At 42.6% G+C, this 13,355-nt stretch overlaps 1 protein-coding gene across 4 annotated transcripts in view; it reads right to left on the bottom strand.

The window, feature by feature from the left end:
* Positions 1-304: 304 nt before the first annotated feature.
* The window catches only part of LOC147631040 (sorting nexin 2B-like), a 13,608-nt gene continuing 557 nt past the window's right edge, over positions 305-13,355 (bottom strand). Inside the window, exons 2-6 of one of the 4 annotated variants that reach the window (XM_086809370.1) lie at positions 12,226-13,349; positions 11,873-12,082; positions 11,287-11,547; positions 1,223-1,309; positions 305-717 (exon numbers count right to left, since the gene is read on the bottom strand). In XM_086809370.1, coding sequence (XP_086665496.1) covers positions 616-717; positions 1,223-1,309; positions 11,287-11,547; positions 11,873-12,082; positions 12,226-13,275 — 1,710 coding nt within the window. In that variant the 5' untranslated portion in view covers positions 13,276-13,349 and the 3' untranslated portion in view covers positions 305-615. Of the gene's footprint in view, positions 718-1,222; positions 1,310-11,286; positions 11,548-11,872; positions 12,095-12,225; positions 13,350-13,355 lie in introns of all 4 variants that reach the window. The other 3 variants (XM_086809368.1, XM_086809369.1, XM_086809371.1) reach the window with 3 other exon arrangements.

The raw sequence follows: 13,355 nt of genomic DNA, 5'->3' as shown, positions 1-13,355 counted from the left end.
CAAGCTATAGCTTGAGAGAGATGGATCATACTAGATTGTAACAAGGAGAGGGTTATGGGATGTATATAGAGAGAGATGGGTGCAAGATTGAGTCATTGAATGGTTTTTTTGAAGGAATTGCAAGAGAGACCGAAATATCGCCTATGGGAGTGAGTAAAGCATATACCATGAGAGGTCAACTAATTATATATATATTTTACATATGTATAGTCAAGTCCACTTGCATATATTTGAGAGAGAGAGAGAGAGAGAGAGAGAGAGAGAGTTAGAGTTACATTACAACGTCTAAAAAAAGACCCAAAGGGGAGAGAGAAAGTTATAGACCCAAAAGGGTCTGTGAGACCACTAATTGTTAGAATAAAATACATCAGAGAACATGATCACAGGAACAAAAAAATAAACTAGATACATTAGCATATACAGCACCATGGGAAGCAAGTGTGAAAGGTATAGCTCCATATCAATACAATACAAAAAGAGCTCATGTGGGTGTGGTGTCATCCTCATCCATCTAGAATGTCCAGGGGAGAGAGAGACCCTGATGTGCCTTCACAATCAGCTATGCACCATTTTGTTATGAAACGCCTTTAAAAGTCCAAAAACCAAATAACCAAATTATGATGTGCTTAAAACAAGGGAGTCTGGTACCCTTCCTTCAGGTTTGAATTCTTCAGCCACCATAGACCAGACATTTGCAGTTTTTTCTGCATATCCAACCTGGAAACCAGCACCAAAAACATTGCATCCTCTCTCTCTCTCTCTCTCTCTCTCTCTCTCTCTCTCTCTCTCTGCGCACCAAGTCCATTCAGAGAGGAGTATGGAATATAAGAACAAGAGATGTATGCCATTTTTCTTGATAACTAATGATATATTTTTGCAATCCTAGCTTTAAACGTTGTGCAAGTGGATGGCACAAAGTAATTTTTTGCTAACATCTTTTTTTACAAGGCTTTCTTGCAAACTGCTCACTAAGTCCTGAAATCACAAATAATTGACTGATCCGTAGCTTTATTTTAATGAAACTAGACAGGCCAATGTCTAATTCAAATTTCCAGCCAAGTCACCCCAAACAAAAACATAAAAACCAAATTATTTATTATTATAAAAAATTAAAAATTTAAAAATAACCTAGACAGGTCAATGTTCTAAAAATAAACAGAGAAAATAAGATAAGAAAATGAAAAAAGAAGAAGAAGGAAGGCTTATGATAGTGGTTGCAAACCTGATTACGAACAAATCCATTTAGCATTTCCAAAAAATCTCTTTGCCTTTCAGAATCAAAACGTTCTAGCTCAGTTTTATTGATTTCCTGCAATGCCAATCAGAATTGCATAAGCTTCTGTAAATTTTGTTGGTAGTTTGCCTCACATCATACACAACTACAAATGCAATAAAAGCTGGGCTACAAAATCCAAACAAAATTAATCACATAAAAAGCAAGTCTCGACCTAAGTTCCCTGAACATGGGCCCTTGCAGCAGGTGCAGGTTATCAGATTCCATGGTTACTTCAGACCGATTGAACCCTGCCCCATCAAAAGCCACAGCCGACGACCCCTCTTGGTGACTTCGGATATGGAAAAATCCACCCAAGTAAACGTTTTCACCCCACAGCTCGAACAGGGTGCGAGATTGAGATTCATGATGAGGGCTCTGTTATGACCCTTTTAATTGAGGTTACACTTACACCTGTGGGTGGGAGCAATATGTACATCCCTAAAGCAAGGTATAAAAAAAAGAGTAAGGATGGCTCCCTCTCTGGCTGGCAAGGTATAACAGAAAAGTAAGAAGGGGACCCGCTCTTAGAGGGAGTCTATATCAAGAAGGGGGGGGGCTGGGCTGTCTTGCCATGTCAGGCAGTCCAAAACCATAGTGAGAAATGGGCCATCGCTCCACGTGACTATTTCTCAAGCAGTTGCAACACCTGGTCCACAAGCACTTACTCTAGATCAAAGAAGGTGGGATTCTCGTGATGCCCAAGCCATTTGCCCTCGAGATCTATCATACCCCACATCTGGTCATGCGGGACATCAAAAGCCGCATGAGAGGTCCTCGATGCCATGTACCAAACCCATAATGAAGCCAAAGTACTTTTCTTGTAGCAAGAGTTGGATAACCTCAAGATGAATGAGGGAGATTCAATGGCAGATCATGTGACGAAGGTGAAGGATCTCAAAGAACAGCTCCTCAACATTGATGAAATCATAGAGGATAAGCAACTTGTGACTACTACCCTCAACTCCTTACCAGACTCTTATCTCAATTTTCACACATCCATCAACCTGTCCATGAGGGGTGGTGCAAACCCTTTATCTTTCGATGAGGGTTGGATTACTTCTGCAACAGGAGGAGACAAGGAAGAACAAGCTTAAAAGAGGGGAATGTCCTCTCTTAAGGCAAAGTGGATTATGGATCATAGGGTGATACATCCAAGAAGAAGAAAGGAAATGTCACTACTGCCACAAAGTTGGACACTACATCAATTGAGTGTCGAAAGCGGCTTGCCAACGAGAAGAAAGAAGCTACTAACTCAACCTCGGAGGAGCACAAGAAAGATGAAGCCCAACTTCCAACTGGATTTTCTAGACATGTGAACATAACCACTAAGGAGGGAAAGTTAAGAAAAATGTAGGTGTAATGTGAACATAATCTCACATTAAATATTGTTAGGGATAGTGCACACATGCACATAAATAAGCGCTAGGGGCACATTAGATGTTAGGATTAAATGAATGGTTGTAGACCTTAGTCTAGCACATAGCACCTTTATTAGTATAGGTACACATAGTGCACACATGGCATGAGAGCATTTAGTTGCTATATCTTTTGTACACGTGTCATAGTTGCTATATGGGCCTAAGACCATATTATATAACTTGTAATAAAAGAACGCATCAACATTAATAGAAATCATGCTTTCCAAAATCTTCACGACTCCTATGTGATTTCCCTTAATTCCCTAATTAATCGTGTTTAATCATATTGGTCATCATCTTTCCTTTCTCTCTCTATGTATGTACGAGACCAACACAAACCGCCTGCCTACCTACAATTACTCTGGTCTTGAGATCTTGCACGCCTTGGTAGACCTCTCTACCGCATGGATACCAGCCCCTCTAGCTAACATGGTCAGCCCTAGAGCCTGAAATAGGACACCAAACAGGAAGCCAGCAACAAGAAGATGATGTCTAACACTAGGATGTACTCTATTCTTGGCATGGGGAATCTATTCTTAACTATTAGCTTATGTAGCGCCCTATAATCCACACATAAGCGTGCGGTCTTATCCTTCCTTTGGACAAACAGAAATGGGAGTGGCAAATGGGGAGGAGGAAGGCTAGATAAATCCAACATGGAGTAGCTGGGATAACTATTGCTCTAGCTTGCTCTATAATGCCTTAGAAAGGCGGTAGGAGAACTTGTTGGGAGGCTCTGAACCAGGAACCAACTCTATGCGATGGTCCTTAGGTCTACCGGGTGGGAGGTCGTCTCGCAACATAATGTTGCTTTGTACTGAGATAGGAGACCAACCATCCTCTGCTCCAATGCAGGTGCTGTCTAAACTGCATTAGACTAAGAGCAGACATAAATCTCATTGGGCCTAAATGTGAAAAATGAGTGGTATTCTAGGAATGCTCCTATCCCTGCAAATCATGATAGGCTTAGGAAAACCTTCAACAATAGTAAAAGTGTCCTCCCTCCAATCAAGAATGGGTGCATACTCTCTAGACCATTGGGTCCCGAGGATCATGTCAAAACCCTAAGAGAGGGAAGGGAATGAAATCCTGCTGGAAAGTTGCCTTCTGAACCTAAAACTCAAACTACTAAGCTTTATGAGAGAGATGTGCATGTAGACCAGGTGTAAACCCGTCCATATCTAAATGATAAGGAACCAAGGTACAGCTCATTTTGTTTGCCAACTGCGGAGAGAGAGCATCCTCAGAACTGCCCATGTCGAAGAGGACAATGAACTGTTGTCCCCTTGTAGTGCCACATGCACGAATAAGAGCCTTCTTCTGTCCTTCAACCTCACGCTCCTACTTATCATCAAATACCACAAGTGGCACCAAATTCAAAGCGGGCAATAGTTGAATAGCATTAGAGGCTTATGGTGAAGATGTGGATGAGGATGCTACGATCACTACTGTGGAAGTGTGTGCCTTGGCAGACTTTTCAGCCTACCGCTTAGTGCAATCGCTCTTCCCGTGACTCATAGTGTGGCAAAAGAAACAACGGTTCTCTGCCTTGTACCCTGTCTGTTCATCCGACTAGAGGTAACCTCCAGTGATGCCCTCCTTAGATTTTTCCTTAGGAGTCTTCTTGGGTGTGGAATCTTTCTTATTGCCCAAGTGACCTTGAAATTTTTTCTTTTGGTCCTTTTGTTGTTCTAAGCCCCCTTACCCTAGGTGGATGACTATTGCGTAGATGACTGCTGTTGGGGCTTAGGACTAGACTGTACTTGCTTGGACTTACCTCTGTTCAACATCGGCTCTTGATTTTGCCCATGCATAATTCCTAATTGGGTACCTAATGTTTGCGTCTACACCTCTAATGAACTGTTTTAGCTTGTCTTCTTCTGATATACCCAACTACTAGGCCATGGTAATGACCTTGTTGGAATAGGTTAAAACAAGGGAACCACTTTGAGTGAGTTTGTAAACTTGTTCTCAAGATTGGTCATATACTGTGGTGGAAGAAAACGGGCCTTGAGGTTAGCCACAAAAGTAGCCCACTCAAACTGATATTGGCTTGTTAAAGGGTCTGTCTTGTGGATCTATGATTTTAGCTAAAGGAAAATGTGCTTCAAACTGATGAATAGCAACATGATCCCACTTAGCATCATACTTACTGAAGTTTGGTGAAGTTTGGATGACAGTGGTGGACAAAGAAGGATTTGGAGCCATTTTGGGAAGGAATCCCAAAATCTGTGTCATCGTCTACTAATGCTGGAGTTGCATAGCCTCCGAGTTGAGTCTTTGCTGGTACTCTCGGTCGGCTTCTTCTCGACGGCGTTGGTCTTCCTCATACTTGCATGTGGCTTCCTTATCCCTTTGTTCTTCTTTCTCTTTTTCTTCTTCAGCTTTTCTTCTTGCTTCTTCACATCTTTCTTCTTTGTTTCTCCACACCTAAGAACATTTTTGCCAAATCTGAGAGACCTTCTTTGGGCTTCTCTTTTTCTGTTGCAAGTTGCATCTTCAATGAATTTATTTGCTCCATCATTATTCTCAGGACCTCTTTCGTGCTTGGCGGAAGTGTTCTTTCTTTGGGTGTGTCACTTTGGAGGCTTTGTGCCTCCACAACTTCTTGCTAGCTTTCCTCTTGATGAGATGTCTCTCCCGACATGGTGGAGGCCCGGGTGATTTTTCCAAACCATAGTATAACCATCCATCAGATGCACTCAATTCTTTAGGTAGCTGAGTTGGGTCACCAACCTAATGCTCTAATACCAATGTTACATGCACTAAGGTTGATCGTGGTAACGCACAACAAGCCTTCTTTAAACCATTACTTTGGTGAGATCTTTAGCATCCATTCACTGAATAGAGAGAGATAGAAGAGAAAGTATACAACATAGTATTGGGTCCCATATATCCACTGAAAGCCCCCATCCCCATGTTAAAATTCATCTCATGTCTGTACCATACTATACTGTAGGGAGTGAGGGCCTATGATGTGGATGTGCTCGCCCGCGGGAGGAGTCCCTATTTTTTCCTGTTGTTCCCAGTTTTGTGGTTGTCATGGGGGCCGTTTTTTTCCCTGGTCAACCTGTAGGAGGCGGCTGGCAATAGGGGGCCCACTTTGATGCTAGCCCACCAAGTTATTCTGGTCGTGGGCCAGCCGACCAGCCTTGCATGGTCATGGGTCCATAGAAGGGTTGTCGGCTTGTTTAGACTGGGCTAACTGGCAACCCTCTCACATATATATAGGGGCACTTGCCCCTGTTAAAAGACATAGTGTGAGCTTAAGCTTAACAATGATTGAATGAATCAAACAATGGAAATGATCACATAAGCAAACTCACACCACTAGAGCAACACATGCCACCACTTAGATAAGAATGAGATGAGTCTTCTTGTTCTTGACTGTAGCGGAATAGGCATGCTCCACTAGAATTGGTGTTGAAGAAGCTGAAGCTTTGGAGCCCTCCATGCGGGTTTCCTCCGGAATGAGGGCACAAGTCACTGAGGTAAGAGTATGATTGGTTTGATTGGCTATCACTGAGACACACTGTTCATAACAAGGAGGCATGCTGGAGAGCAACACATAGATGGCCTCCTCTTCATCAATGGTAACACCTGCACCACTAAGTCAATTATACATCGTATGTCATTGACATGAGAAACAACACTGGCTTTGTCATCCTTTTCCATCCTGTAAAGTTTCTTCCTTAAGAAGAATCTAGCAGTTGCATTGGTTTGTCCAGAGATGGACTTGAGCCTAAGCCATGCTTCATTGGAAGTCTTTGCTGAGCTCACTTGATGGATTTGGCTATCACCTAGCCCACAAATGATGAGAGATAATGCTTTGGAGTCTAAATTGGTCCACTTAGTGATGAGATATGGATCTCTATTTGGCCTCTTCTCAATCCCATTAACCACTCCCCACATGTCTTTTCGTCACCAATTTGGTCCACTCACCAATCTTGAACACTGTTTGACACTCTGTCGGGAACCAAGGTGTGAACGGGGATTTTCCATGGAAGAAAGCTGAAGCACTGAAAGATGACTTCTGAGCAAAAGTAATCTCTCAAAAGATTAAATGTGAATTTTTCAATCCATCATCTTTTCTCCCAAAAAGTAAGGTGTATCAAGCTTGCATTTGATAGCGAGTCTTGGGCTGTACAAGCTGATTAGGCACTCCACGAATCACTTCCATGGTGGTCCAAGATCTTCTACTTTGCTTCATGGCTACATCAAGTCTTGAATGGCAAGCATGTTCTCCTTCTAGCATGTCCCTCTAGTTGGGTCTATCACTCGTGAGTTAGCATTCTGCTTCCATTGCTTCATCCTAATGGTTCCCTCAACTTCCTTGGGGTAGTATATCAATCCATTCCTCTGAGGTTTCGTTTCCACGCCTATCTTCTTGCAAGAACTCCCTCTCTTCTTCCTCTATTACCCTTCTTCTTGTTGTCTCTTTGAAATCTTGCTTCTTCCATTAATTTTCTCTTTTAGTTTCTTGTTCCATCACCTTTTCTTGCGGATCAATTTTAATTCTTTCTTCCTTCAAATTCATGTTTTCTTTCTCTTCTCTTCTCTTCTTTCAATTTTCTATCTTCTTTTGCGACACACCTACAAGCATGCAAGGGCACAGCTGAACTTCAAATAGCAACCAACATGCAGAGTCAAATACCTGGCAATGGTGGCATTGCCATGTGTCATTGATCATGTGGTAGTGGTGACATGGCAGATCCCTAACTAGGAGCCAAGTATCGCCTCTTATAGGGCTTTGAAGGACAAGTCACAAGTGAACTGGCCGAACTGCTGTCAGCCAATTCCATGGACCTGAAATATTTTTTGTTGCTGACATCAACTGTCAGATGCTCTTCGGCTGGCCGACAGGAGTCCTGGTCCACCACTATGCCTTCCATGCCGATGACACTTGCTAATGCTCCAAAATCTAGTCTTTTATCCTATGACATGCGAGGGATTGATCGTAGTAATCACTACCTTAGGCTAAGCTAAACTTCACTTAATGATGCTTAAGAGATAAGACAAAGTTGTCAATGCAGCTATATTATATGCAATGGTTACAAATGAGATCTATAAATAGATCTATGCTGTCCTAGATGAATATCTATCTCGGAAAGAGAGAGATATGATGAATGTTGATGATGATTGTTCCCATCTCTAATGCTGAGGTCCACCCTTGGAATGCTGGCTTCCCTCTATGTAGGAGGTAGGAGATGACTTGAATGCTGATCTGCTTCCCTCGTCTCCTAGGAGAAAACACAAAGGAGAAGATGAGATATGATGCTGACTGTATGCTGAAATGTATCCCCTTGTCTCCCAGGAAGGAAAACGCTGAGAAGATCCAAATGATCTAAACTGAATTGATGCGATACCTTTTATATGCTGATCTGACGCTGGTCGGGCAGATAGGCTGCTGCCAGCCAGGTGTAAATGCTCACGACTACCAGAAATGCTCTATTAAATGTTGTCGGCTGCTGCTACAGCTGTCGGTTGGTCACAACAATCCACAAATTGATGTATTTAAATGCCCTAAATGCTCATGAAGACTTATGTGCTGATGATGGTGCTGACACAGCCCCATACACATGCTTATGCTATGATTAATGCATGGATTATACTTGGATTAATGCTTATGGATGCTAAGATATGCCATGTCACTGGTACACCTGATGGGTGTGCACGTGACATTCCCCTCTGCTAAACTGTTGCTAGGTGGTACACTTGGCAACCTTCAGTCTCCTCTGCTGATACTCCTCCACTGAAACCACTACCCCTTTTGACTTCTTTTGCCAGGACTGAGGTCGACTGCCTGCAGGAGTTGAATCCTTTGAGCCAAAGACTTTTTCGCTGCGGAAACTGAGTGGCAAACGCTGGTAGATCTCCTCGGAAATACCTGAGTCACCCCTAACCTATCTGTGGAATCCTTTCACCCACCATCTCCATCGTTCCTTAACCTCTGAACCTCCTAAGGCAATGTTAGAGCAAACTTCCACCTTCTTCTGTGGAAGAGAACCCCTTGTTGCCAGTTGAAGCCCAAAACTTCATTTACTCCTTTGATGATGGATGTCATTCTTCCCCAGAGAACTCATGGATAAAACCTGTATGCCTTGCAAATGCAAAAATGCTAGACTGACTGCTAGGATGACTACTATGCTGATGCAAGCCCTAAGCAACCCTATATGTTGTGCAAGAATGGAAATGGATGGGTTAATGATGCATGCCTAAGGGAAAAACCCTAAGGATGGCCTGCAAGATCTTGAAGATTGGATTTAACTGAGCGGAAGTGACTAACATGCTGACTTATTGAATGACTTTTGGAATGAACATGAACTAAGGTTGCTTACCCCTATAAAGCTCTGATACCAATGTGACATACGAGGGATTGATTGTAGTAATCACAACCTTAGGCTAAGATAAACTTCACTTAATGATGCTTAAGAGATAAGACAAAGTTGTCAATGCAATGCAATGCACCTATATTATATGCAATGGTTACAAATGAGATCTATAAATAGATCTATGCTATCCTAGATAAATATCTATCTCGGAAAGAGAGAGATATGATGAATGCTGATGATGACTATTCCCGTCTCCAATGTTGAGGTCCACCCTTGGAATGTTGGCTTCCCTCTATGTAGGAGGTAGGAGATGACTTAAATGTTGAATATGCTGAATATGCTGCTGATCTGCTTCCCTTGTCTCCTAGGAAGGAAACGCTGAAGAGAAGATGAGATATGATGCTGACTGTATGCTGTACTGTATCCCCTTGTCTCCTAGGAAGGAAAACACTAAGAAGATCCAGATGATCTGAACTGAATTGATGCGATACATTTTATATGCTGATCTGATGCTGGTCGGGCAGATAGGCTGCTGTCGCCAAGGTGTAAATGCTCACGACTGCCAAAAATGCTCTATTAAATGCTGTCGGCTGCTGCTACTGCTGTCGGTTGGTCACAACAGTCCACAAACTGTTGTATTTAAATGCCCTAAACGCTTGTGAAGACTTATGTGCTGATGATGGTGCTGAGATAGCCCCATACGCATGCTTATGTTGTGATTAATGCCTGGATTATACTTGGATTAATGCTTAAATGTCCTGCTTAATGCTTATGGATGCTAAGATATGCCATGTCACTGGTACACCTGATGGGTGTGCATGTGACATATCCGCTTCAAATCAGGGATTTAGCCCTGGGATTAGCATCATGCACATGACATCCCCTTCTACTAAACCTGATGAGGGGATTCCAACTTATGACCCTGGATGACTGTCATCATCCCCTGTTTCCCAAATGGTCTCCCAGACCAGTCATCCTTCCCAAACTGGCAACCTTTTCACTGAAAACCTTGCCTTAGGTATATATACCTAGATGAATCCAAGAACGTGCCTAAATTCACCTTATAAGAAAGTGTCATTTATAACCTCATGGTAGTCACCCACAAGACAAAGTCTAGTCTAGATCTGTGCATCTGTTCCACTTGTCCCCTGGCCCTTCATGCCCTGTCCCTAAACTCTTTCTTTGGTCTTCTTTTCCTGAGTATTGAGTCTAGCATGCTCACTATGGATGATGATCATCCCTTGAAACCGCTTTCCTAAAAGCCTTTCTTGGTATGCCCAAAGTGGCATCCGACTCAGAGGGCTGCCATTCCCCTTGGGTCTTGTGGACACCACCAACCAATAAGTGTCCTGTGGTACTCTCCTTGGACCCACCCTAAAAAAAAGCTATGTTTGAAGAGTCCATATGTCCCAAGGTATAGACTATTTTCAAACATACTAATAGTCTCAAGCCCCCTACCCTACAATAAAGCTATCTTTGGAGAATCCGACCTTTAAGGTCTCAGAATCCACTTTCTTGGAGATAAATGGTTGTGTCAACTAGACTTGTATCCCCTGAAGCCTATGACTTGTCACATGAAGGAGCAACCCAATTCGGTATGTATATCATCATAATCCTAATGTTGGTTTAAAGACGCTTTCTAGGCTTCTGAAGACATAATTTTTTTCCATGTATGAAGGAGGACATCCAAAATTGTGTCATAAATGTCAAATAACAGAGCCAAAAGAAGGACATGCATGTATGTCATCATAATCCTAACGTTGGTTTAAAGAAGCTTTCTAGGCTTCTGAAGACAATATAGTTCGCCGCCATGTACAAAGGAGGACATTCAAAATTGTGTCAAATAACAGAGCCAAAATGCCGAAAGATGGGCCCATTCGGAAAATGAGATAGTATCTCAAGGGATTTTACTGTGAATGGGCACCACTCCTTATGAGTAGTAGTGACCAATTAACAAAATTAGCCCGTTTTACTCCAACAAGGAAGAATGTACGACCTCCTGGTTCGCAGAACTATTTGTGGAGGGTCTATGTGCTACCAGCCATGTCAGCTAATTTCAAGTGATGTATGAATTTCATAAGAAAGCACCAGTTATCAATAGCAGCAGTAGAATTAGAAAAGGAAAAGATAAAAAGCAAATAAAGACTTTCTTGAGGATACGGACCGACTGGTTAAGGTGGCTCGAGACAACGTACAAGGCTAAAGATATATTCTTAAAACATTGGGAAGGATTAAAAAATGTAGATAAAATAGAAATCACCTTAATACGTTCATATTCTCTTGCAGCACTATCCCGTGATTCCTCTGTGGTCATCAGAACCTCTTTGAGCTCTTCTATTTTACGATTCCTTGTTTTGTCACCTCCAAATATCTTAGAAGACGCTATATTGAGCTTTTCAATTCTGGTGTTCAATGAAGAAATTTCTGTCATCAATGTTTGCACAGTTAGCAAGGCAGTCGACCGGTCGTTGAAGGCTGTACTAACAGACTGAATCAAACTGACATATTCGTGCAGCTGATCCTGCCACATCAAGAAAGCCAGCTATCGACTTCAGTTATTCACTTCTCTCTTCTTTTAAAATCAAAAAGATTTCCTTGGCATCCTTCTGAGAGCTCTAGATGCTGCATGGGTGCCCAACCAACCATGGAGAAGTGGCTTCTGCAGCTATGACAGTATTCAGTTATTTGCTTTTATATTGAAGGACTGTTGCATACAAAGCATTCAAAACATGTTAAGCAAATAAAGACCGACAATACCAAACATCTAAGCCTAGTATTATCCAAAAGACAAGCCCAATTAAAATATTATGACTTCTTCAGGCACTAAGACAGTTGATGATAGGTACCAAATGTCTCACTGACTGGATGTTTGCTTCACGATAAAATCGGCTCGCCTTTACAGCTGCTGTGGCCACCCGTTTTGCATCTGCTGCATGGGTCCTTTGTATATTGAACACAGCTTCTTCTGTCTCAAACTTCGCAATTGTTGTAAAGGTTAAGCCAAGCTCTCCCATAATTTCACCTACTTCTTGCTGTGCTTTGACTAGAACCTCCGCCTGCGGGTAAACCTTTGAGATTTAGAGGCAGGCTCTTGCATTAGCACACGTTAAGGAGGCGCTGGAAGAAGAAATAATGCTGTCCATATGCAAACCCACATACACAAAGGCCAGAAAAAAGGACTTCATTAGTACAAGCTTACTTGTTGTGACGCCTCATTCAAATACCGCTCCAAATCCTGTAATTTTTCTTTCTTTTCCAAAAACTCTTTGTCATCCTCATTCACTGCAGGCTTCACTCCACCCCACTCAATTGTGACTGACTGCTTCAACTCTTTGAACAAACGCACAAGATCTCTGCCTCCTTTAGCAGGCTGGGCAACATCCTGTGGTGTCATTACTACACTTCCCTCCCCAAACAGTTGACGTGGAAGATTTACAGCTCCATCAAGCATCCTTGATGCAACATCAGTAGTGGGAATCAAAGGGAGCTTTCCTTGTGATTGCAAAAACAACCTCAGCTCATCACTCAACCTAATAACTGGATGGTTGGCTAGCCTGCAGAGATATTTCTCAAGTGCAGCCCTCCTCTGTTCAATAAAGTCTTGCTTTTGCATAACCTGGCTCTCCACGATACTCTTTTCTGGACGAGCGGGTACAAAATAACCCCTGTAAGCTTCTGCCAGTCTATCAGCTAGGGTTACAATATCCCGAAAACGCCTCCGAACAGTGAAATCATGTCCACCATATTGTGGTATGTTTGTCTGAGTGACTATGAGGTATGTGACATAAGTGTTGCTCCCAGGGACAATCGATGAGCTTGCATTGTCCTGTACTTTCTGTGGCTGAGAGACTGTGATGGCTAAATACTCAGAAAACGAAGACAATGAAGACAACATTGGCAGGGAGTTCCCATAGTCTCTTGAGCTGCCATTGCCAACAGTGGTGTCAGCGACATAGGGAGTGAAGACCACATCAGCATACGAAGGAGGTTCTACAAATGGATCTTCTCTGACATTGTTGTTAAAGCTTCTTGCAAACGGCATTCTGTATGTCTCTTCAAAGGGATCTTCTTCTTCGAGGGAGGACAGAGGATGAGAATCCACCACAGGCACGTTTCTAGACATGGGACTCTTGTAGTCACTGTTGGATGAATAAGTGTGAGGGGAGGGCTCAAGAACAAGGCTTTCCATTGCATTGGTGGATGGGAAAAGTCTGGCGTTCTGTGAGTCATCATCCTCGGGTCCCATCATCGTGGCAGTGTACGGCAGAGCCAGAAAACCCTAGTTATATGTGCTATGGTTCAGATGCATCATAGTAGCTCCTACTGGCA

Source organism: Cibotium barometz, chromosome 15 (assembly GCF_041138505.1).
Source record: "Cibotium barometz isolate CiBa-2024 chromosome 15, ASM4113850v1, whole genome shotgun sequence".
NCBI classification, from domain to species: domain Eukaryota; kingdom Viridiplantae; phylum Streptophyta; class Polypodiopsida; order Cyatheales; family Cibotiaceae; genus Cibotium; species Cibotium barometz.
Note: the sequence above shows the minus strand (reverse complement) of the source record. Positions and strands in the feature narration are given on the sequence as shown.